Genomic DNA, 27,976 nt, shown 5'->3' on the forward strand with positions numbered 1-27,976 from the left:
GTTTTTAGAAATTTCTGTATTGTTTATTTGAAAATAATATTATGTTTTGAACAAATAATTTATTCTTCCAAACAATGAGAAAACAAAACATCTTAAAATGTTTGAAACAATTGCGTAAAAAAATATTTACAGAACCTCTAAAAATAGCTTAAAGTTCGATTATATTCTTTAATTCTAAATACAGGAGAATTTTAAATATAAAAATTATCACCACGTCAATGTCGTTTAAACGATTAGAGAATAAAATCAGTTTAAAAAGTATTAAAACAATGCTTAAATAAATAAAAACAGTTTTTTAATAGCTAGATATTGTTACTTGCATCACCGCATTATATAAACCACGACGCAAGTTATTTATCTTTAGTGTCCGAAACGGCTTCAAAGTGAGAGCACGTTTGTGTGGTAAAGTATGTGATTATCTGTTGAATAATATATTTTATTGCGCCCTAGTCACAGCGGGGCCCGATTTTGCGCGTTCAGATTAACTAATAGTTAATCCGCCCCTGATTTAGATCTCTTCAGATCACAATCTATTGCTCTCTGAATGTTACTCTATTATAACCCACAACTGGATGTCTTTTGTGCACATTCATCTTTTCTCACCTACATTTTTTCCATGTAAAGTAACTGGTATAAGTCGGTTACAAGACAAAAAACTGACGCACGAGTTGGTTGCGGCTGAAAATTGAATTATAAGACTCATTTCGAACAATAATTCCATTGAGTGCGATAAATAATCACGCGAACACACTCGAAAATAAATGAAAACACTGATGAAAATCATTCAAGAAGAAATTTGATATCAAATAAAGAAAGCATTTATAAATTACTACTCAAGATAAATGTATTGATATATTTTATCGCCATTATCTTGTAATCATTTTATAATATAGTCATACGCATATTTGCAATTAATAAGCTGTTATTTGTTTAAGATCCTGCTTTCAGCCATTTTGTTCATATCTATACATACTGAGTTGGCAGAGCGGTAAGATATTTGACTCAGGACCCAGATCCCGATGTAACGGTTTTAACGCCCGACGAAATGCTAATAAATAATTATGTTTTTCGAAGAAAACTTCTTCTAACTGCTTTTCACTTTGTGATGGCATTATTTATTTTTTATTAAAACACAAATAACATTGTTTACATCACTTTATTTCGATACAAAATCTCAACATGTTTCATGAACCAAGTTCACTTCATCAGGAGCACAAGTATACTAAAGTTATAACTTTGATGAAGTGAACTTGGTTCATGAAACATGTTGAGATTTTGTATCGAAATAAAGTGATGTAAACAATGTTATTTGTGTTTTAATAAAAAATAATTATGTATTAATTTGATGTTTCACACAGACATTTCAGTTGGACGAGATACAATGCGACTCATAACATTAACGAATTTGCTAAAAAAACAAGCCGTTGGCATCGAAGGTTTGCTTTCTTTTTTTTTTGCTTTCTGAGGTCCCCCAATTGAAGATATTAATGTTCACTGACTGAACGGTTTGAACGCGTATTAAAATTTCAGTACCAATGGAAGACAAAAGCTGCACAAACTTCTGATCTCTCTTATCAATGCTAAAAATAGTTTCATTTTATAAGATACGTTTATGTATGTTATAAAATAAAACTATGTTTGTGTGCCTCTAAACTGATGTGCTCCACGTCGTGATTTCCGTTTATATAAAAGAGACACAGGCGATTCTCCAATCAGTTGCAATATAATATTCGTTCGTCTCGCTCGGTTATATCGTTCACCCATCCATTATACAAGATGACTACTAATCGCGAAAGCGTTCCATCAAGCCTCAGCAATGATGTACAAAGGATTGTCGATGAAATTGCTAAGAACGCAAACTTAAAAGATTTTGAAGTTAAGTTTAAAGAAGACGCTTTCACTGGGGATAATTATATTGGAAAAATAACCAGGATCAAAATAGAAGCACTGAAAAATGGCCAAAAGACAATCAACTTGATTATGAAAACAGCCCCAGTTACACCTGGTACTCGTGAATCAATACCCATATCCTCGTTTTATAAGAATGAGATTTATTCGTACACAGATGTTTTACCCACTCTGGATAAGATACAAGAAGAGTACAGCATCCCAGCGGAAGACCGATTCGCTTTCGCCAAACTCTACAAAAGCAGCATGGAAGAATTCCAAGAGATGATGCTCATGAAAGACTTGTCTGATGATGGATTCGTCATGCACAATAAAAGGACGTCGATGGACTTCGAACACCTCTCCTTGGTCATTAAAAATCTCGCCAGGTTCCACGCTACTTCATTCGTCTTGAAAGAAAAAGATCCTGCTAAATTCTCTTCCATGACTGATCAACTTCCCCATTCACAAAACTACGGAGAACGAATGTCAGAAATTGCTGGGCACACGATAGAAACGATTATTTCCAGCATAGAACCAAAAAATAGACCAAAAGTTGAGAGTTTTGGAAAGGATATCGGCAGACCATTGATTAATTCTTTAGACGCCAGTTTAACTGATCCTTACAATGTTATTTGCCACGGAGACTGCTGGAATAACAATATGCTATTCAAATACGAGGTAAATAAAACAAATATTATATTGTACACATCTCGGTAAATTGAATTAAACTATTATTTAGTTCATAATATTTATACAATATGCGCAATATTATAATTATAATGAAGCAATCATGTGGCGGTCATATATATTTGTTGTTCTGTGCATTGAGAATTTATAAATTTTTTTCTCATTAATGTAAACAAAAAAAAAATAATATCGACGATTTATAAAAAGTTCTGCTATTTAATGTTACTATTTCAAGGGACAACTCGTTGGCCATGAGAAGGCATCCTCGAACTAGCTGTGTTGATAATGTTTGTCACGCGTTTTAAAATCATCGTTTATAGTTAAAATAAAGCATAAATATAACAGAGTTCTATAAAATAAAAATAAAAACGGTAAGCTAATTATTTTCAGGGGAGTTTGTAGTAATTTTGTCATATTTTGATATCTATTACGCATCTAAAAAAGACCAATCAAATGCGATTAAAGATGGTTTTCCATTCCATGAGACAATCATAATTTCTATATATTTTGTTTTGAATATGGAGGTATTTTCAAAATTTTTTTACTTACTCATTTGGTGTCATTAACACTAACGAAATGTATGCACATACATTTAGTGATGAGAGAAGTGTTATATCGTGTTCAAATATTATTATAGTATCAAACGGACATTGAGCTTTACTGCACCAATTACTTATCGTTCTTAAAATGTTTTATTTTTAATGTATAAATAATTATTATCTACCATTACGTGTGGCATATTCGTATTTAACGCATTATCATGGTTGTATAATAATAATATATTATATAAATTATAACTATATATAAAGTTATCATGACGTGATTGCACTGAAGTGTTGTTCTTTTTTCCTACAATAATACTAGGATAATCTTTATAGGGCCATTTTTGTGAAATATCATCTCTAGGGTACTTAATATTTCTAGAGACGTAAACATTTGTAGATATTTTAAAGTAATATATATTATTTAAATGATGATATTCTGATGTTAATAAGCAAATATGAGTGTGACATTTTCAAATTTGACTTGATGTTCCTAGGTATTAAATAATTCATAGGTGTACATTATTCAAATCCAAATAACCCATCTATTACATACAGGGTGTATCGGCAAGAACCCGACAAACTTTAACCAGCTATTCCTCAGCACATTTGGAGTAAAAAATGTTATGGGCGCTTTGCTGTCCGGTAACATTTTTTTTCCCTTAAAAACACAAAAATAAATAAAAAATCCAAACTCCGTCACTGTCATTTGCATTGAATCTCGTGTTCAACAGCTGTTATTAGCAAGTGTGTCAAAAAGTGTCCTCGCTCTTTCGTACACACTAAATAATAATAGTTAAAAATGAAACGAATGGTGCCGTGCCATTTCGTTGTGATTGTAAAAGCGCGCCAGCGTAGGTACGTACGTACATTATTCAACGAAACTCAAACAAAATATTGCCAGATGGGTTTTCAAACTTTGACAAAGGATAAAACATTGGTGACATGTGGTGAAAATATGAATAGTAAATTTTTTATTAAAAAAAATGTTACCAGACAGCAAAGCACCCATAACATTTTTTACTCCAAATGTGCTAAGGAATAGCTGGTTAAAGTTTGTCGGGTACGTGCCGATACACCCTGTATATTGCAGGCGATTATTTATATAAACAAAAAAATTTCAATTTTCATCTTGGTAAGTAAGTTCCATCCCATAACCACTTACCATATTTTGCTTTAATTATTTTTGGGACATTCCTCTACCAGTCAAGTTCTCCATCATTGCACAAGCAACATTTTCCGCTTTTAACGATGGTAGGAGTTTTTTAACTATTGAAAGGTTATTCGTAACCCGGGAACTTTCGTCTTTCTTTAAAAAGATTGTTGTTTTTTATGTGAATACTGCACAAGAGTCCCAACTGCTCTCAAGCATCTGTTAGCCAGTGAGATCATTGCATCCCTAATTGTATGTTGTGAGGTTGAAGGTTGGTTGAGTTAATGGGGGAGAGGAAGGTGAGGAAGTACCTGGCTATTCAGATCTGGTCAACAAAAAATGCTAAAGCCAATTCAAGTAACGTTTCAATTCTGAACGGTATTCCTTCACCATGGCGACACTGAGAGTATCTTCCACTCTGATCTTCATAAGATACTCTTACAACACCGCAAATATACTATATATTATTTAAGGCGATGACATACGTAGTAATGCAAAATCATGTGTCTTTGGTTTGAAAATTTGGTCGCCTAGAAATGTTTCAGATGCTTTAATTAAATACGAGTAGAATACATCTTGGCCTTTGAAATAATCGAGTATTTTTTAAATAAGTCTTTTTATAAGCCCAGAAAAAATAATGTATAGGCCTATGAAAACTGCTTTAAAGTTCAAAATCTCCTACTTACGAACCCATTTTCGGTAATGATTTAATGTATAATGTGGAAAATTAAGTTATTTATAAAATGATAGGAAAAAAAAGATATTTATGCCTGAACATCCACAAAATAAAATAAAAGGCACTTTTTGGCCATGTTTTTTTCTTGCATAAATCAAAACAGGCGGATGGTGTTAAGCGGGAATTTAAACCTTATCGCCATCTACGTAAGGGTTGTTATTGATAGCGGCTCAATTTAAAATATTACATCGCCTTAAATGAGACAAGTGACAAGACGACCTCCGGCTTGCTAGTCGAGAACTTAACCCCTCGACCACGGAGGTCGTCATATTATTATATTTATTGTTTTTGTGTTTAATTCTAAGAACTCCATTTTTTTTTAAAATTATTAAAATCAAATTAAATAATATAATTATGAAGTTCTGCAAGTATTTTTTGGGGTTTTTGTTATTGTTACAGCTGTTTCAGCTTTCAGGGCCATTTTTAAACTGTGGTTTTAGCCACGTTTAGACGACTTATTTTTATGATTCTATTTTACCCCTTCCCAATTTAAAATGATTTATTACCTGTTAAACCAATTTACTGATAAAATAATTGGACAATAGAATTTATATTCTGTGGGGGTATTTTAAAGTCTGTTTTCCCCACATTAATGTTATCTTAATTGTTTAATAATGATGTAGCAGTTATTAATTTATTTAAATGTGTTATATTGTTTAGGTTTTGTGAACATACTTAGAAGCGGGGAATAAATAATTTTCCTTACTTTATTAATTAATGTTATATTAGGGTCATTGGTTCTTTTATTGATTTCTAATTGCTCAAGTAAATTTAATCTAAGGCCCATTCTTTCTATATGCAAGGGTTTAAGTTCATTGTTGTCAAGCGGGACGTGATTATTTACTAAGAGATGTTCTGCGAATTTCGAAAAAGTGCTTTTTATTATTATAACATCTTAAATGTTCTTTGAATCTGGTTGAGAAAGAAAGAAAGAGAGAAAGAAAGTCACATTAATAAGTCGTCTAAACGTGGCTAAAACCATAGTTTGAAAATGGCCTTGAAAGCCGAAACAGCTGTAACAATAACAAAAACCAAAAAATACTTGCAGAACTTAAAAATTATATTTTTTTAATTTGATTTTAATTAAATTAAAAAAAAGTCATATTATTTTTTTATTTATTTATAAAATACGTGGTATTTAATTGAAGTTTACAAGACAAGGATACTTTGAATCATCATACTAGGCAACTGCCTGTTTCATGGTGACAATACATTATAGTTATTTTGTATAAAGTGCTAACATTATAATATAAGATTTTGGATCTTACTAATAAACGTGTTTCAAACCCTACAAAACCGATAACTAACCATTTAGAGTAATGGTTGTCAACACAATAATTAATTGAAAATTGTGCTTGAAACAGTTTTACAAGACCAGAACTTAAAAAAAGTATAAAATTTCTAATGTAATTTAATTTATCTTTTCCAGGAAGGGAAGGTGACCGATGTTATATTGATAGATTGGCAAGTGATTAGATTCGCTTCAACAGTTACTGATATTGCCTACATGCTCTTCTTGGCTATGGATGAAGAACTTTTGGACCTTCATTTCGATGACCTCCTTGACCTTTACTATAGCACCCTACAGAAGAACATCACCCTGATGGGCTGCGACCCCAACGTATGCTACCCTGAAGAGGTGTTCAGGGAACACTGCAAAACGAAGATGGTGTTTGGACTAGTGATGGCTCTAGTTGTAATTCCATTTACTCTTTCAGAAGCCAATGAAGCTAAAAGTATGGATGATTTATTAGCGGACATTAACAGTGGAGCCAGTGGTGTGAACGTTGGAAATCTTGCAGGCAAACGATTAAATAGCTTGGTGAAATATTGTGTAAAACGTCAAATGATTTAGTTTTTAAAATGATCTATTCAAATAAATTATAAAATACATCCGTTCAAACGCAACTCTTTTTTTCTTAATTTAATGTAAATTTAATCCCAGGACCATGCCTTGCCATTAGTTTCTATGGCAAAGTTTGTACATGATGTAAGTGTAAAGCATAATTTAATAGTAGTGTCATAGTTTGTACATGATGTAAGTATAAAACAAAATATAAGTCACAGTATTTACATGATGAAAGTATAAAGCATAATATAAGAGTAGTGTCACAGTTTGTACATGATGTAAGTATAACGCATAATATAAGAGTAGTGTCACAGTTTGTACATGATGTAAGTATAAAGCATAATATGAGAGTAGTGTCACAGTTTGTACATGATGTTAGTATAAAGCATCATATAAGAGTAGTGTCACAGTTTGTACATGATGTAAGTATAAAGCGTAATATAAGAATAGTGTCACAGTTTGTACATAATGTAAGTATAAAACATAATATAAGAGTAGAATATAAGAGAAGACAGAACTGCTTTTAATTTAAGACTGAATATTTGTGCGAGTTCCCAACTTTAATTAAAACTACATCAAGAATACGAAAATGGTTTCCTCCAATTTTTGCAGCTCATAGTTTGTGACTAGAATTTTTATGACTGCACTTCAAATACAATAATGGTTTACTTTTAAAATGCGCCTGCAGATGAATCTACAATTGTAATTTAATTTGTGGGCGAGTCCCCAGATTAATTAGCATTGCTGTTATACATTTTTATAACACATTTAATTTCTTATTACCACCTATTTATTTGTGTCTAAACTGCTTTCTAGTAAAGTAAGTTCATTTGTAAGTAGCTGTCAGCCATGTTATACTTATTTCTGGGTTTTGTAATAATATCTTAAAAATGTATCTGAAACATCGTGAAAGAAAACCGCGAAAAAAAAAGAAAATGAATGGTAAGTAATTTTTTTAGCCCTTTTTTAAAAAATGCTCGCGGTCCACATCAAAAGCCTCGCGGGCCACATTCTAGGGCAGATTAGGCTATTATATATGTAAGAAACAGCTATTTTTTTTACATAGCAGCTTAGTTTAGAAATATATATATATAGATAGCAGCTTAGTTTAGCAATTAGTACTGTTGCTATAATGCAGTGGAGGAAACATGGTTGTGCATTCCACCTACCAAAATACGCGCGAAGTTCCGGCTACGAATCAAGTGACCGCCCTAACATAACATTTCAAAATTAGAAACAGCTATTTTTTCATAGCAGCATATATATATATAGAGCAGCTTAGCTTAACAATTAGTACTGTTGTTATAATGCAGTGGAGGAAACATGGTTGTGCTTATAACCTATTAGGTTAAAACGTGCTTTCCACCTAGGTACATAAGCACTGCCCACCCTTAATTACTCACAGTATGCAAAATGAAGAACATATAATGTTAAAAAAAAATTGGATTGTATTCTAACCAAAAATGAACACATGTGCGCAATGCGCATTCAAGGGACTCTTTTGTTTTAGTGTCGAAAAAGATCGAACTTTTTGGTAAAAATCACAAATGTAGGAATCAGTGCCATTTGTTGGTACCTATATTAATTACTGTTATTACAAGATTATTTTTAATTATTAAAATTTCATCAACGAAATGATTGTCCTTGATATTACGTTGGCTTTCTTAAAAACATATATTATCCAGTAATTGAGTTGTAATTTGCATAAATGTAGCTTTTTTTGGATATTTCATCTCTCATTTAAAACGAGTTATTCTCAATTGGGCTGCTATTAATAACATTATACATTAACACTTAGTTTGTTATAAAAAATATGTAATATGTCAAATGTAACTTATGTAATATGTCAAAAATATAATATATTATGTGTATAATTTTTTGATAAATAAATATACAGGGTTTTCCAATAAGAGGTGTTATTTTGAATAGCCCGCTTTTTCGGTAGATGTTACTTTTAAAGCTGTTATTTTTTAACATTTGACAAGTAGAAACTACGTTATTAATAAAAATGGAAGGATACACGCTTCAACAACGCATTTAAATTATTAAAATTAACTTGAGTGAATCAAATGCAAATCATCTCGAGTGACGAGGCCCATTGTCAACAAGCAAAATTGTCGCATCTGGGGCTCGGAAAACCCAAGAGTTATTGTTGAAAAGCCTCTCAACGTGTGACTGTTTGGTGCGGTTTATGGTCCGGCGGAGTCATTGGACCTTACTTTTTCGAAGATAAGGCTGGAGCAACAGTTACGGTGAATGGATTGCGCTATCGAGAGATGATTAATGATTTTTTATGGCCGGAATTAGATGGTATTGATCTGGACAACGTTTACTTTCAACAAGACGGCGCTACGTGCCACACAAGCAACCAAACCATTGATCTTTTACGATTGAATATCAAAATAACACCTCTTATTGGAAAACCCTGTAAAAGGTGTGTCTCGCAAATGAAAGAAATAAATAAAAAATCTGTAATCCATCCCAATCAAACGTCTAGTAAGAGGGAGCTACAAGACAAAAAATTGTATATTCTTGGTATACCTTATATCGTAGGTAATAGGCATTAAAATCGCTCGACAAACGAAGTCTAGAAACGTTCGATTTCAAGCAAAAAACTGGTTTTTACTTATGTTGTAAATAATTTTATTAGAAAGCAAAAAAGTTAATCAAGTGAAAATGTCACAGATAATCTTAGCTATAAAACTATATTTTTTAAAAGTTGCTTCCTTTATGCGTTCATACATTTCTATTGAGAAAATATTTTTTGTAGTAATTTGCATTTATATTTTTTATTGACTAATTTATTTTTTTATTTGTATTCTACTCAAGCGAAGCGATAGGAAAACCTTCAATTAAACTAAAACATATTTTTTGGTTTTCATAATGTACACCAATTCGTTATAAAGATTAATCAAAATAGTGATTTGGCACTAAGCTTCGCCTTAAAGCTAAAAATGCGCTGTTTTCCTACTGCCTACCCCGTTTAAATACTCTGCACAATACTATGCACAAACGTGAATCGTTTTCATAACTCTATGAAATAAGGACATTTGTCCTTGCCTTTGGAAACATCGTAACATTGCAATTATTATCTATTAACGGATGTAGGTTTAGTCTTGTATAGTAAATACAATTGCGTGATAGAATGCATATCTACAGGGCCATGCATAGAGACATGTATATTATTTTAGTATTCTAGTCCAGCCACTTATATTATCTTTCTTAACAGTGGCGGTTTGTGGGGTCAAATAGTGCGAAGACACAAACATTTTTAAAAGCATTATATCTGCAAACTATTACCTACGTAAAAATTATAATAATAATAACACGTTAATTACTAGACACAAACACAAGATAGACCCCGTCAAACTGAAACTTCAACTTCGGAAGTGTTCTTAGTTTGCGGCGCGCCTCATACTAAACAACGCGCGACCATGTCAGCTACCGTTTCATGCACAGACATAGGAATTAATAGACGAGAAGATAATGGCGAGGGGTAAAATCAACTGTTGAAGAACGAAGGGGGTAAAGCTGACTGCGATTCGTCAATAAAGCAATCTGACAGTAAATAGGCATCTCGCATTATAATATCACCATTTAGTTCTTAAAAGTAAAATCTGCTTTTGAATGAATAGACATTTTTACATGGGAGCGCAAATTACTCGCCACGTTATGAACAAATTTGCGAAGTCCAAATTCGGCAAAAAAATTCTTCTATTTTCAGAGTCGAATATTTCGTTTAAGTATTTAGTTAAGACAATTTTATAAATGTTCATAATTTACTTCCCAGCAAACCAACCAGCTTTGTGTTTGGCGTCCAGACGTTTCTCGATGTGATAGAATATGTTTCTACAACTGATCCATATTATACGATGTGAATATGCTTAAAATAAAGAAAAAAAAAGGATATATAGAATGTAATAAGACAATTGGGTTTATTCTCTTTTTCACATCTATTTTTACAAGTTTTCATAGCACAAGTCAACATTTTGCCGTGTTATTTCGTAAAATGAACCGATGATGCCTCGACCATAGTTCGCACAAGAATGATGACGTCACGTTTTCAAATTTCACTTGAGGCCATACGCGAGCACAGCCGGCTCCAATGGAACCGGTATGGGGAGTGGGGATAATACGCTTTTAATCACTTAGGGCAGGTCTACTAATATTCATATGTCTATGGTTTCATGCGACTTCCACACCCCTCCACCCACATGAAATGAACGGCTCTCGGAAGCGGGACTGGTCTCTGCCTCACAAATGTATTACTGTACTGCGTTGCTTAGTTTGCTGAGCGAGCGGAAATCCACGGTGGACGGCCGCGTCACACTGGAATGATGAGTTACATAAAGACAACCAGTCCTAGTGAAATAAGAAAATATTGATGAGTAACTATTAATAATACGACATTAATTAGATTCTGAATGAAACAACGTGCTTGGCAAGGCTGACAAAATGGAAGAGTTTTTATTTCGTGTCATAGACAAGTTTACACCGTCTGAGACAAGAACCTAATTACATGGTATTTTGAGCATATTATAACATAACAATTAAATTGAAGTAACTTTTGAAATTACACAATACATAAATTGAGAAAATTTAAATTGAAGTTATGTTATATTTTGGATATATGGATATGTGTATATTTTTACCCTTTTCTCCTCTACTTTTTTAGCCTCATTGCACTAACCGCAATTGCTCTCTACCTTAAAACAATATTATTACACACCTGTTAAGGCGATGCCAAACGTAGTAATGCAAAATCATGTGTTTTTGGTTTGAAAATTTGGTCGCCTAGAAATGTTTCAGATGCTTTAATTAAATACGGCGAGTAGAATACATCTTGGCCTTTGAAACAATCGAGTATTTTTTAGATAAATCTTTTTATAAGCCCAGAAAAAAATAATGTATAAGGCCTATGAAAACTGCTTTAAAGTTCAAAATCTCCTACTTACGAACCCATTTTCGGTTATGATTTTATTGTATAATGTGGCAAATTAAGTTATTTATAAAATGATACAAAAAAAATTAAATATTTATGCCTGAACATCCACAAAATAAAATAAAAGGCACTTTTTGGCCATGTGTTTTTCTTGCATGAATCAAAACAGGCGGATGGTGTTAAGCGGGAATTTAAACCTTATCGCCATCTACGTAAGGGTTGTTATTGATAGCGGTTCAATTAAAAATATTACACGACGTAGTGCATCGCCTTAAATCTGATTTTTAATGGAGAGCTTAAATCTTGAAAATAAAATAAAGGTAAAAAAATGGTTCCCTTGAAAATATTTTCTGAAAAAAGTTTTAATTCTTGCCTTTTAATGCAAATTTCGCACGTGATTCCCGAATGTCCGGAGCTAGTGGGGCCGTGGCACCCTCCATCGGGATATTTGTGTGGCTGAAGCGAGCAGGGAAGGGAAGGATATGGGGGAACAGGAAGATTGGGAAGAGCCTGACTATTCAGATTTGGACTTTTGCCATTTTAAGAAACGATAATGTTTCGATCTTGAATGGATGGCTTTCACCAAGGCGATATAGACAGTACCTACCACTCTGGTCATTGGTCCAAACATCCCCTCGTTTTGTTAGACTTTTGTATTGTGTACATATTCCACCATAGTCTTAAAAGTATTTTAGTGTCTGGAATACGTTGTATTACAATTTGTCTGAATAAAGTATGTGTACATGTTTCACCATATTTTTATAACATGTGTCTGGAATATGTTGTATTACTTTTTTCTGAATTACGTGTTTAACCATATTCTTAAAGCGGTACCTGGAATATGTTGTATTTAATGTTTTTATCCAAACGTTCTCGAATTGGGAAAACATTATTGAAATTATTCACCAATGATTAGTCATTCTCAATCCATGGCGTACAAAGGCCTTAACAGCACGGTTTAAAACTTGAAATTATGTTCTCCAAAATACAAAAATAAATTTTGTCAGAAAAACTTTTTATTTTATTTAATTATTAAAGAAAATATTAGCCTCCCTTCCTTGTCAAAGGTATGACTGATGACCGTTGTCATTGAAGTTTTAACATCCAAGTCATTAATTCATTATTACAGGTGTGGTTGGCGATTAATGTGTCATTACAATAAGTAAATACAAGTGCAGTAATTATATATACAGCGGAGATAAATATTTGATTGTAAGTTATTATAGCGGGGAATTATAAATGTCGTTCTTTGAAAGAATATTCATCCTGACGATGCAACACTATCGGTCAATATTATCTTCTCAGTAGCTGGCAATCTTGAATGTAAAAATGAAATGTCATAAAAACGTAGAACAAATGAGAAATAAATACACTATAATTTTATATTTTTATAATGACTATTATCTCGACTATATGAATAGTTACAAATTTATAACTTCAGTATAGAAGTACAGCATATATTTATGTATTGTTTTTGTTCACATTTTGTAGAGCATCATTTAATTACTTATACGTATTATAATAGAGAAAAATGAGTATTGAATAGTTACAAATTATTTAAATATATATGTAATTATATTGACTTATTAAAATGCATTACATTTATTTAGTTACATAACGACGAAATATTAAAATATTATGATTTTTTTGAACACCTGTTGCTACGTCGCGTTAATTCGTTCATTTTTTACTAAAATTTTAACTTGAAACCTATCAATTCATTTATTAAGGGCCTACAGTCTCTTTTTTAACAGGATTTTGAATAATTTGTAGAGATTCTTAATACATCTGTGAGTTTTCTCCGTGCAATGTAATATTCCTCTCGGAAGGTGAACCTGTCGCGCGTAAAATGACAACTATAAATAAATAAGTGCGTTTTTCAACGTCCAAAACGAGACACAAGAAGGATTTAATATTCTTACGTAATACGAAGGGCTGTCACTCACTGTATTGCACACAAAATTTCACAACAAACAAACTGGTTTGTATGCAATGTGTAAATGTTAGTGTTAAATGCGCAGTCGGCATTGAATCGATTTGCATTTTTGAAACATTTTTTCATTTGTATTCTAATACCAACGGACTGCAAGAATGCAATTCAAGTAGAACATATTGTTATATTATGCACGTAGGACACATTTTCGTTTACTTGTATATGATCTGTGGGCTAGAATTATAAGAAGGTAATTTAAAGTTAAAGTAATTGATATATGATATACCTACCAATTTATATTGGTAGGTATATTATATGCTTTGCTTTAGTATAAAACACGAATTATAACAATTTGAATACTCAAGTAAAGTTTTAAGTGCATTACGAAGATACTCGTATATAAGCATACTTCGCATACTCACTCTCAAACATACTCATAGGTATTTACATAGGCATACTCAATTACAATAGAAAGACATAGCTTAGGACAACACAGTGTTTATCAGAGTATAAATAGGTTGAGTCAACCCACAACCCAATACACGAAGCATACAAATATATACAATTAACAAATTAACAATACTGATTACTCGATTACGGGCTACTCGATTTTTAAAAACAAATATGTAACTATTCAACAATAATTATATTTATAAGAAGTTGATATTAGTAAATAAATAAGGAATTGAGTGTATCGCACTTTAATCAAAGTCCACTATGAATTTAGGGGTTCCATATATGTCCACTGCATACTTATGATTTAGTTTATCACCTTTATGCAAAAGTTAAGTTAAGTTAAGTTAAAAATTAAGATTTTGGTATTATCGGATAGCATTACAAACGTTAGCTAAAGAAGGAGGTAGCACAAAACGGCAAAATACCCCAAAAATAATTTTGGACGGTGAAAACCTCAAAACATGTCTCCTTTTTTTAGTCTGACTATTAAGTTTTGTTTTACAAATTATAAGATTATAATATATTATACTGATATTATAAGTATACAGGGTGTCCGGAAACTCGTAGTACAAGCGGGAAACTGGTGAATCTACATCACATTTGGAGTCGATTTTGTGGTATATTTTTTTTTATTTGAGCTTTCGTTATCGAGTAAATCGAGTTTGAAGTTTTTTTTTTTTTTTTTTTTTTAATCAAATTCATATAAATTATTACTGAAGATCAAAGTACCCAACTAATTAAAACTATTTGAAAGTAAAACAAATGAAGAAACTCGGATTTGAAGCATTATTTTGAAATCACCCTTCATTTAACCCGGTGTAATCATAAAATATTTCTGCTCTGCAGGGTTAAAACATCTGTTATTCAACCCTAAACACCAGAAAAAACTTTAACCCTAAAATAGCCGAAAAATATTTTTTTTTGGTTTTTTTTTTTTTTGAAAATGCTCAAATCAAAAAACTTTATGGTTTTTTGGGTTCCCCATGTGGTGTAGATTCTCCAGTTTCCCGCTTGTACTACGAGTTTCCGGACACCGTGTATAGCTTAAGTAAGATATAAACGTATAAAATAAAACATTTAATTAAAATAATTTAAATAAAACAACACAAACAATTTCTTTCAGCTAGTCAAGTCTTAAAAAAATTCATTAACTATTTTATGTATACTCTATTTTTAATTTTAGTAGGTAACATATTTAAATGGAATGTTCTTTGTCCATGGGTATTTGATGCTTAGGTACGTTTGTTTTAGGATGGACACAGGTGACTTTGGAAATGCACAAAAACCATAAAATATTGAAATATCATTCGTGCCCTTATAATAGCTATATTTAAATGTCAATTTATATAATAGTTAACCATTTTTACACATCCCTATTCCAGTATCTTGTGAAATTTGATACTTGCTTTTGAAATTTCATAAAGAAAAATTATAAAAAAATATCAGCGGAATACCACAAATAATAACATTATCTTGAGTAAGCATGATTATGCATATTTGCCACTCAAAAGACGTTACTTAACTAATTTAGCGCATGGTAACACGTAATAAGGTATCTTATAGTTTGCCCACATGCCTCTTCTGACGATTTTTTCAGTTCGTCAGTAGTTCGTTATGGTACAATCCGTGGATGCTGTAAAACTGTGCTTGCTTCTAGATAAAAAGAAAGAAAGAACCCAAATATACTAATAGGTAGTGTATTTTATTATTATATTTATTTATTATCTTTAATTAATATAGTTAGTTAAAACACTTCGTTTGTCACGTGCGTTAAAAAGTGCTGAATTATAAAACTTTCAAATAAACTAATACATTTTGTAATTTTATACAACAATTTTATTTAGTTTCAAGAAAGGCTTTTGAACACTAAAAAACATTAACACCTTTGAATCCTAATTAAAACATAAGAGGAAAGGTAATATTATTGAAATACTGATTCAGGTTACGACCAGACAATATCCTAAAATAAAATCGGTATCGTGAAGAAGCCATGCTCGAAAATATCCGACGCGCGGCCCTTGTGTAGTGGACAGACTTGCAGTTGAATTTGCCCTAGCAAATCATTAAAACAAAGTGGCAATCTTAACGATACGAGTGATGAAGTAGAGTACAAACAATATTCTGCGCACGGCCCGCGTAATGGATGGGACCTGCGGTCGAATTTGCCCAGGTTGGCCTAGAAAATTGGTCCTTCCATGGGGTTTCTTTTTATTATTTTTGATGAACGTATTACTAAAATCTCAGATGTTTCTAAAGGAATCCCTCGGGAAGTTACAAATTCATCGTCTAGAAAAATCTTGTGCTTACCGCTAATTTTATAGTAGGAAAACTTTTTATAAATTTTTCAAATCGCTTTACATAAAGTATTTGAATTGTATGGAACTGTTTATATTAATCTTAAATCAAATAATTTTGATCCATAGGGATCGCTCTAAATATATATTATCGTTACGATTTCGTCAGAATTAATTAAAATGTTAGCCTCGAGCAAACCCTCGATATTGTCTTGTGTCTATATTGAGAGAACACTTAGTAACAGTAAAAATAATATTGGCACTTTGTGATCGAAAAACTATTAGGTTAAAAATATTCCAAACTTGGCGATTGGTTTAGATTGATGAACGCAACCGAAATTGAATGTTGAATTCAAACTAGGTTGACCTGACAATCATCTTGTCAAATTTTAACCCCTTGTGGATGTTTCTACCACGAACTAGAACCACTTATGAACAAATTGATGACTTTTTTCATATGTGATGATCATTAGTATCTAAAATCATATTCGCTGGACTACAATCATGATTTAGCCTTGTGGGCTTAGATTTTTCCCACGTTAAATGATGAAAATTTTATAGTATATCTCAGTTATTGAAAAAGTTGGTCGAGGATCTCTCATTAGATCAATATTTTTTTTATCTTGATTGAATTTTGGGGTATTATATCGTTTCTTCCCCCTTTATCCAACGTTTTAGACAATCTCGCAGTGTCCACCATCCTAGCAGATGTGGTTGAATATTTTCTTTTTTATAGCCTAGTCTGACTGTTACTATTATAAGTAGACTCTCCTTGTGCATCTCCCATTTTTACTTTATTACTTTGGGAGTAACTTAGTTCCTTTAATATAACTGTTGTTGCTGGGTTGTAATTGGGTATTCATCTAAGTCTTCTGGTTCCACAACGAGTCGTTGTAGTTTGTTGTTTTCTTTTTGCATAGCCTGACTATTACTATAATAAGTATACTCTCTACATAGGTAAGCACTCATAGCACCATATACCCTCTGTGCATCTCTCATTTTACCGTATTCCCTTGAGAGTATCTCAGTCCCTTTAAACAAACTGTTGTTGCCGGGCTGTAATTGGGTATCCAACTACGTTTCTCGGTCCCACAAAGAGTCTTCCAGATATCTAAGACTTTTTCCCATCAAGGCGAGCCATTGGCACCAGAGCTCTATAAAAGTTTCGTCACCCTCTTCGCATTTTTTATTCATTTTCTCTTAATTCCACTTCCAACAGTTGCATGTGTATCCTGCTGTGGCAGTGTCCTACTGGCAGTGCTACCAGAAAAAAATTCACTAGATCAATAATTTAATTGATACTACCATACTTCGCGTAGCTTGCACACCCTTTTTAACTTATCAAAGTTTTATTTAAATTCCACTTAAATTTATATTTCTGAGATAATTATACTAAAGCAGCTTAAATTAGATGCATTGACCTAAAAAATTAAAGTAGAAAAGTTAATCAAATTTTGCAATTGTTGCTACACTTCATCGTTCAGGAGTTTTAAGTGTAATTGTTGTAATATGCTCAAAATACTATGTCTTAACATGCCACCTATAAAATAGAAGTGTACACTTGTAGTATCTAGGAAAAGTAATAAAATCCTTCCGTTTTGTCAGCCTAGACAAGCACGTTGTTTTATTCAAAGCCTAAATAATCCCATAATATTTACAGTTATGGATGCATGATGGGAAGATTTATTTCAATAAAAGCATACGGATTTTCAGCTCTGAAACCAAAACCACATTACTAAGGCTTCTTTCACGGTATTTGAGAAAATATGTGTTTTTTTCCCAATTTTGAATAGGAAGCTGTGGGTCTCATTATGTTATAGACTTTGGTTACTATGCAGTATCCAATTCAGTTAAATGGTCTGAGTTTACGTGTTACAAAATGATCAAAGCAATCATCTTCAATTCGGTCTGTCCAGCAAGACGAAGATAGAGTGATATTTTATAATTATTTAGCTTCCTAATAATTTGTACTCTGACAGCATTTATGGATTCATATTTGCAAATGTTTTGTATCATAAAATTAAAGACTCCTGAGTAACTAACAATTTTTGATATTTTTAAAAAGTATTTGTGAAACATTTCACACACAAAAAAACCATCAAATTCCTTTCAACAAGAGGTACCTAGCACCGGACGAGAGGTAAATTCCGAATATTTCCTGATAAATACATCAATAATCTCGGCAATTTATACTAAAAACAACTGAAAAAATAATGTCTTTTGCGAATGACACAGTGCTCATAGCTTGACATAGACATGGATCCAATGATGACCTGGTCATGAATTTCACCCCTGAAATAAATGGGGAAAAATGAGTATCTCTATTAAAATCCTGTTAAAAACAGGGTATCAAATTTTAGTACTTTCCGAATCGTTTATGCTCTTCCATTTGCGCTGTTAATAAATAATGACGATATGTGAAAATATAATGATTTTTTTATGAACATGTGCTCCTACGTCGCGATAGTACATTCCTTTTCCACTAAAAGTTTAACATTAAACCTATCAATTCATTCGTTAAGGGCCTGCAGTCCCTTTTTAACAAGATTACGAATAATTTGAAGAGAATAATTAAAAATTAGCAATATATTATACTAGTATGTTTTCTCCGTGTGGTTTTAGGCACGTTTAAACAAACCGTCCTAGGTAAAAGTTCAGGGTACGACTCCATTTGTATTGAGCACATTAGGTACGCAGGAGATCAGCTCTACACCATTCTAGCCGCCCTATGCTCCAGCCTCCTAAGACACACACATATGGTGATGGACATGACTCAAACTTGTAGAAAATGGCTGTTAAGAATCTACCTTCGTTTGAAATGTTCTATTCATCGTATAATCTGTGGAGTGCAGCTATTTTACATCAGGTATTATAAACGTCACTTCAGCAACAAAAACATGGGTACCGTTTTCACCACCAAACGTAGTGTTTTTTGGTGATTATTACCTTCAAGTGGTATTATTTGAAAGCCTATAATTTCACCACAATAATTATCTATCGTAAATTATTGTTGCTTCAATTCAATGTCTTCCATTTAAACATCCCTGGCTATAAGGTTGATTAAACTATTCAAATCATCAGTGGGTTTTTGGATCACGGTGCCATTTCCAAGTTTTGTGGAATTTTTAGTAAATATTTGAACTCGCGCTGTGAATAAGTATAATATTGTACTGACACTTGATAAACTCTTTATTCTTCTTACATTGTAATTATGGATGACAGCAGAAATGTTATGAACGTGTTGCATGTAATAAGCGATGATGTTTAAAAATTGGTATTTATTATTGAGGTCGTATTATGTTTTGCCATTGTCAAGTGTCTGGATTGATGACAAGATTCGTACTTGCTGTCCAATACATAACCTTAAAACATATCTATTGAAACCATAGATGAAAAGAAAATACTGAAATAGTCTTTAGTATTCAAACAAAATAAATTAGGGAAACGCACGAAAAAACGTTTTCCTATTTTATCAAATACGCACAATTAATACGGTGCACATACGTTTTCACCTAAGAAGAAATAAACGCTGTTTTAAATCTGTTCAGTGACACTTATAAAAAAAATTGTAACCAAATAATAATAACATTTTATTTTTAAAACTGAATTAAAAACAAGGAGTTCTTGCAATCTATATAAATACAAATGTAAATGTTCGTTTGTTCAAAATCTGAAATCTCCAAAATTTCTTCACCGATTGCTTTGAAATTTTGATAAAACACTTCATTCAAATACGCCTAGGTTTTTATATGCCTATAGATGTAACCTTTGATAGGTGAAAACATGCTTTAAAAAAAGTGCCTCTGTTGAAATAACATTTAAAAAAATATATATATGCAGCGCCATCTGTTGGACGTAAAATCAACAAGCACTATTGTTTATCTTTCTGCACAGATAGACTGAGCAACAGCAACGCGTGGCGAGTACAGCTAGTTTTAAATAAAATGAAAATAACCACAATTTTTACCAACAAATTATTAAATGTTTCAAAACCAAAGGATTCTTCAAAACACGGAGAAATCTTACAGCTATCAAATAATGAAAATTTATTAAAATCTCCTCGAATTGTTCGTATTCCTGTTAAAAACACGACTGCAGGCCTTTAACGAGTGATTTGACAGATTTCCTAATAAACAATTCCGGTACAAGTGTTATTAAATTACGCATTTCGTCGTTATATAATAACAGAATAAACGTAGCTGCGTGTTCAGATATATTATGCAAGTACCTACTAATAGTTTATTAGGAATTGACCTAACATCACATTTTTAACAGAATCTTAATAAATATAAATATAATACTAATGTTTCTCTGTGCAGGATACAAAGCATACTTTGGTTTTGAAATATATGTTCATAATTTTTATTGAAGGTATAGTGGTTTATACTAAGTTGGATATGTTCATTAAGGCGATGCCATACGTAGTAATGCAAAATCATGTGTTTTTGGTTTGAAAATTGGTCGCCTAGAAATGTTTCAAATGCTCTAATTAAACACTGCGAGTAAAGTACATCTTGGCCTGTAAAAAAATCGAGTATTTTTTAGATAAGTCTTTTTATAAGCCCAGAAAAAAATAATGTATAAGGCCAATGAAAACTGCTTTAAAGTTCAAAATCTCCTACTTACGAACCCATTTTCGGTTATAATTTTATTGTATAATGTGACAAATTAAGTAAATTATAAAATGATCGAAAAAAATTTAAATATTTATGCCTGAACATCCACAAAATAAAATAAAAGGCACTTTTTGGCCATGTTTTTTTCTTGCATAAATCAAAACAGGCGGATGGTGTTAAACGGGAATTTAAACCTTATCGCCATCTACGTAAGGGTTGTTATTGATAGCGGCTAAATTTAAAATACTACACGACGTAGTGCATCGCCTTAAATGTATATAATTTATTTATTTATTTAATTCTTCATTAAAAAAATAACCCTGTAAACTACTAGAGTAGTTTGTCAGCAAAAGTTTACATTTCACTGATATTAGATGTAGATCCATAGAAGGCACTAGTAGTAGTTTATTAGGTTACCCATAGATGGCTTTAGCTATCGAGTATTGTAGAGACCAAGTGGATAATAAATAAGAGGGAAACCTCATGGTCAGGATCTATATTGTTTTTTTAAGATTTCAGAACCCCATTTTCAATATATAACATTAAAAGTTAGGGGCGGTTCTTCCCTTAGGTCAATTGGTTTTTAGCCTCCCGCAAATTATAAGACAACAACAATAATAAATTACTGCATCAAAACAACTGGTATTATTCTTAATTTATTTAAAACGTGCCGCTAAATAGCGGGGCGACGGCGATTGACGAGCACTGAGCAGTGACATCTATTGTCTTTAATAGAAGCTGTCATTCACAAGTACATACAATTCGCTGGGTCAATTTAAGGCGCTCCAATATCAAGTAACGCAAAATCAGATGTTTTTGGTTTGAAAATATGATTGCTTAGAAATACTACAGATGCTTTAATTAAATAGTGCAAGTAGAACACATCTTGGCCTTATCAGAAAACGATTATTTTCTTGATAAGACCTTTTATAAGCCTAGAAAAAAATAAAGTGTCAGGCCTAAAAAAAAACTGTCTAGTGTAAAATATTCCATTTACGAACCCATTTTCAGAATTTTTTTTATTGTATAATGTGGGGAATTCATTTTTTTATTCGACAATGGGAGGAAATTTTCATATATGTACCAGAACTTCACAAAATAAAACAAAACATTCCTTTTTGTGTTGTTTATTTTTACACGAATATTGATCGATTTTCGGGGAGGTAAACATTGAATTTGCCATTGTGAAATAACCCCTATCCTACCTACGTAAAGGGACTGGGACACGGTCAAGCGGCTTGATCGCAAGCACGTAGTTTTTTTTGTCTATTGTTGTCTATTATTGTCTATGCTTAGCGGCTTGACAGCCCGCATCAAGCCTCTCCGTCAAGCATGGCCACGCCTTCCTGTGATTTCGTGGTGGTCTATGTATATGTACTTCTATGCCTTTCTGTCATTTCGTGACTCGCGGCAAAATGGAATCTGTCAAAGACAAAGCGTTCTTGGCTCTTATGGGACTTGGACACGGTCAAGCGGCTTGATCGCAAGCACGTAGTTTATTGTCTATGGCACTTTGTGTCAAGCATTTTGACCGTGTACCGAAGCTGGCTTGCAAGCATTGCGCAATTCTACGTGCTTGCGGCGAGGCTTGATGCGAATTTATATTTTTGTGGGAATAGACAAACGACAATAGACAAATAAATATCACGTATCATAAACAATGATATAAATTGAATAAAATTGTTATAAAATAGGTACTTAGTTATTGTTTTTGTGTTCAATTTGTAGAAATCCATCTAATTTAAAATTTTTGGAAGTATTTTAGTATTTTTTAATAATTATGACAGCGGTTTTCAAGGTCATTAATAATCAAACTGTAGAATAAATAATTTTCTGAATTTTCAATGGAGAAAACATATTTTTTGTATGAATACCGCACAAGATATTCATACAAAAAATAGCTGTAGCCTGTAATACACTTTGCAAATGCTCATGGGTAAAGCGGTACCTTAACTTGTACCATTCTTGACACCAAATTCGTTTCTTTTTATTATTTTATTCAAACATAAAGCTAAAGGGACGTGGACACGGTCAAGCGGCTTGATCGCAAGCACGTAGTTTATTGTCTATGGCACTTTGTGTCAAGCATTTTGACCGTGTACCGAAGCTGGCTTGCAAGCATTGCGCAATTCTACGTGCTTGCGGCGAGGCTTGATGCGAATTTATATTTTTGTGGGAATAGACAAACGACAATAGACAAATAAATATCACGTATCATAAACAATGATATAAATTGAATAAAATTGTTATAAAATAGGTACTTAGTTATTGTTTTTGTGTTCAATTTGTAGAAATCCATCTAATTTAAAATTTTTGGAAGTATTTTAGTATTTTTTAATAATTATGACAGCGGTTTTCAAGGTCATTAATAATCAAACTGTAGAATAAATAATTTTCTGAATTTTCAATGGAGAAAACATATTTTTTGTATGAATACCGCACAAGATATTCATACAAAAAATAGCTGTAGCCTGTAATACACTTTGCAAATGCTCATGGGTAAAGCGGTACCTTAACTTGTACCATTCTTGACACCAAATTCGTTTCTTTTTATTATTTTATTCAAACATAAAGCTAACGTAAGAGCCAAGAACGCTTTGTCTTTGACAGATTCCATTTTGCCGCGAGTCACGAAATGACAGGAAGGCATAGAAGTACATATACATAGACCACCACGAAATCACAGGAAGGCGTGGCCATGCTTGACGGAGAGGCTTGATGCGGGCTGTCAAGCCGCTAAGCATAGACAATAATAGAAAACAATAGACAACAATAGACAAAAAAACTACGTGCTTGCGATCAAGCCGCTTGACCGTGTCCAAGTCCCATAACGTAAGAGCCAAGAACGCGTCTTTGACAGATTCCATTTTGCCGCGAGTCACGAAATGACAGGAAGGCATAGAAGTACATATACATAGACCACCACGAAATCACAGGAAGGCGTGGCCATGCTTGACGGAGAGGCTTGATGCGGGCTGTCAAGCCGCTAAGCATAGACAATAATAGACAACAATAGACAACAATAGACAAAAAAACTACGTGCTTGCGATCAAGCCGCTTGACCGTGTCCAAGTCCCATTACGTTAAGGGACTGGGACACGGTCAAGCGGCTTGATCGCAAGCACGTAGTTTTTTTGTCTATTGTTGTCTATTGTTGTCTATTATTGTCTATGCTTAGCGGCTTGACAGCCCGCATCAAGCCTCTCCGTCAAGCATGGCCACGCCTTCCTGTGATTTCGTGGTGGTCTATGTATATGTACTTCTATGCCTTCCTGTCATTTCGTGACTCGCGGCAAAATGGAATCTGTCAAAGACAAAGCGTTCTTGGCTCTTACGTTAGCTTTATGTTTGAATAAAATAATAAAAATAAACGAATTTGGTGTCAAGAATGGTACAAGTTAAGGTACCGCTTTACCCATGAGCATTTGCAAAGTGTATTACAGGCTACAGCTATTTTTTGTATGAATATCTTGTGCGGTATTCATACAAACAATATGTTTTCTCCATTGAAAATTCAGAAAATTATTTATTCTACAGTTTGATTATTAATGACCTTGAAAACCGCTGTCATAATTATTAAAAAATACTAAAATACTTCCAAAATTTTTAAATTAGATGGATTTCTACAAATTGAACACAAAAACAATAACTAAGTACCTATTTTATAACAATTTTATTCAATTTATATCATTGTTTATGATACGTGATATTTATTTGTCTATTGTCGTTTGTCTATTCCCACAAAAATATAAATTCGCATCAAGCCTCGCCGCAAGCACGTAGAATTGCGCAATGCTTGCAAGCCAGCTTCGGTACACGGTCAAAATGCTTGACACAAAGTGCCATAGACAATAAACTACGTGCTTGCGATCAAGCCGCTTGACCGTGTCCAAGTCCCATTAGCTTTATGTTTGAATAAAATAATAAAAATAAACGAATTTGGTGTCAAGAATGGTACAAGTTAAGGTACCGCTTTACCCATGAGCATTTGCAAAGTGTATTACAGGCTACAGCTATTTTTTGTATGAATATCTTGTGCGGTATTCATACAAACAATATGTTTTCTCCATTGAAAATTCAGAAAATTATTTATTCTACAGTTTGATTATTAATGACCTTGAAAACCGCTGTCATAATTATTAAAAAATACTAAAATACTTCCAAAATTTTTAAATTAGATGGATTTCTACAAATTGAACACAAAAACAATAACTAAGTACCTATTTTATAACAATTTTATTCAATTTATATCATTGTTTATGATACGTGATATTTATTTGTCTATTGTCGTTTGTCTATTCCCACAAAAATATAAATTCGCATCAAGCCTCGCCGCAAGCACGTAGAATTGCGCAATGCTTGCAAGCCAGCTTCGGTACACGGTCAAAATGCTTGACACAAAGTGCCATAGACAATAAACTACGTGCTTGCGATCAAGCCGCTTGACCGTGTCCCAGTCCCATAAGGGTTGCACGCTTTTGTATTTAGTTACCGCCTAGTGCTGGCTGGTTTATTTATGGTGCTGGCGCGGCGGTATGAAGACGTTCTTTATCTTAGTGCCACTCTGTTCTGTGAAATTTTTTCAACTAAAATCAGTTAACGTGTAATCGTTTTTTTTTTATTCTTAGTTTTATACAATGGGGAGGAAAGATAATAAAAAAAACTGGGTACGCTTATTGGCCTAAAAAAAAAATAAAAAAAACATGCTGGAATATTTGGGTTAGTTCAAATATTTTTTTTCATAATTAGGTACCAACAAATAGAAATAGAAACAATAACGCAAGAAATATTTGTTTATTTCATGTTATTATGTTTAGAAATCAAACAGATATACATAAGGAATGAAGAAGGCTTTGGCATCTTCTGTCCCTATGCGCGTCATAGAATAAACGAGATGGCACTATGTCTTTCGTCTAAGTAAAAATTGGGTTCCGAAAAAAGCTTATGGCGGTTTCAGACGGTGCGATTTTAGTTGAACGACTTTAACTGAACGTCAAAACTTGAACAAGATTTCGTTCAGACGTTTCACTTGAACCGATATTAATAATCAAGATGGCGTCAACTGAAATTGTTTTGCGGAACGATCTTGAGAACATGTCATTGAAAAAGCACAAAAACGTCATATTTGGGTTAGAAAATCTATTCCAAGAAGATTCGAATTAGGTGAATGTGATAGTATTTTGAGAGAGATGGCATTACAGTACTAAAAGATACTGAAGGGTATTGAAATCATTTATGATAAACAATTTGGTAAGTTGCCGAATTCCGCTGCATGGCATGCATAATACGCATTTATATATAAATAACAATATTTGATTTCAACTTAATTACTACTAGAAACAACAATTTAAGTCGGGGAATATGGAAATAAATGCACACAATAGATTATTTGTTTTGTTTATCGAAAGAATTTAAGCGTGTTTCCTAACCTTCAAAATTAACCCAGAACGCGATTGAGTAAATATGGCACTTTAATGCATCTTTACCATCTCCCCCGTAAACAAAACAGTTGTTTCTTGTAGTGGGTAATTAAATCAAATCCAAATGTAATTTTTTTTTAAATTTTGCAAACTAAGCGTGCAGCGGAATTCGACAACTTTACCCTCATCAAAAATTTATTTAAAAAAATAGACTAGAAATATCATTAAGATATCTGACACTGGAAATTTCATTTTAAAGTCTCCACTTTTTTGATTTCATTACATTACAATTCTTACATCAGGGTGATACTAAGAGTATCTTCCATTCTGGAAATATGGAAGATAAATATATAAATGGTGACCTACAGACATTAAATATAAACGCCTTATTTCACTAGGGGACGCAATGAACTAAAAATCGCAAGTGAGTTGAAACATGTGTTCAGACACGTCGATTTTTTTATTTTTTAAATTTTATTTTATTTTTTAAAAATTTATTTAACAAAATAGGTAGACCAACAAAGCTTTCACATGCCAGCTTGTCTGCAGTATCCACCGAATCAAAATATCTTATTTCTATGTCTATAACATTATATAATATAATATAACATAATATAATATAACATTCGGTGTAAAACTCAAACGTTGACTCGCACTTAAACAGCAAAAGTGGACGGGCTTTTAACTTTAGTCCCTCAACTTGTTATATTATGGCGAGGCTATAATAAATAACATATAATTGTGCTATTCACGAGATAGTTAGATTAACAGTGTGCGAGCAGAAAGGAAAATTAAACACATAAACAGTATAAACACATTAATATTTACCTAAGCCATTCTCTCGTGTCTGATTGCCGGCAGCCATTTTGTAAACGCTCAGCGGGGTATGGGCCATCTTTTAAGGAATCATCTCAATTGAAAACACTATTTACAGATATTAGTGATGTACCATTTATCGATAACATAGTTATGCATGTTATTACGAAATAATATTAAACGTGTTGCATGGAACAATTGTTTGCTAGAAGTTACGGGCTCCGTGAAATTATATTTTTTAAAGGTACCTGACATTTATTGAAAGCGATGGGGTATGTTCTCGTCTCTGTTCTGGGGCCCTATATGATGTTCCCGCTGTCCATCTTCTGCCATTGTCTTCCTTCTGACGGAGTTTCTCACGATTTCTGAATCCGCGAGACAATTGTGGCTGTTAGTTATTTAGAATGGGTTTGTTAATCAAACTTCGGATCTTATTTATTTTTCCTTTATTGAAATTCTTGGATTATTTTTATAACTACTTTATGAACGCGATATTTGGTGTTCACATTTAGTTAGGGCTGGGGTAGAATTGCTTGCGTGTTAACTAACTATCCGGTTGCAATGGTTTTCCAAAATGTATTTGCTGTTCATTGTTAATTGTTTTTTCAGGCTAAAAACTTGATCAACTCTGTTGAAAGGTTG

General features: G+C 32.7%; 1 protein-coding gene across 1 annotated transcript; it reads left to right on the plus strand.

The window, feature by feature from the left end:
• The first annotated feature begins 1,722 nt into the window (after nucleotides 1-1,722).
• On the plus strand, nucleotides 1,723-6,911 carry LOC149425871 (uncharacterized). Its single transcript, XM_089642021.1, has 2 exons — nucleotides 1,723-2,568; nucleotides 6,438-6,911. Exons 1-2 carry the CDS (start codon nucleotides 1,777-1,779, stop codon nucleotides 6,861-6,863), a joined length of 1,218 nt encoding a protein of 405 aa, XP_089498147.1. The 5' UTR covers nucleotides 1,723-1,776; the 3' UTR covers nucleotides 6,864-6,911.
• The last annotated feature ends 21,065 nt before the right edge of the window (nucleotides 6,912-27,976 follow it).

The sequence above is a fragment of the Hesperophylax consimilis genome, chromosome 2 (genome assembly GCF_061612785.1).
Source record: "Hesperophylax consimilis isolate HC1 chromosome 2, BYU_Hcon_1.0, whole genome shotgun sequence".
NCBI classification, from domain to species: domain Eukaryota; kingdom Metazoa; phylum Arthropoda; class Insecta; order Trichoptera; family Limnephilidae; genus Hesperophylax; species Hesperophylax consimilis.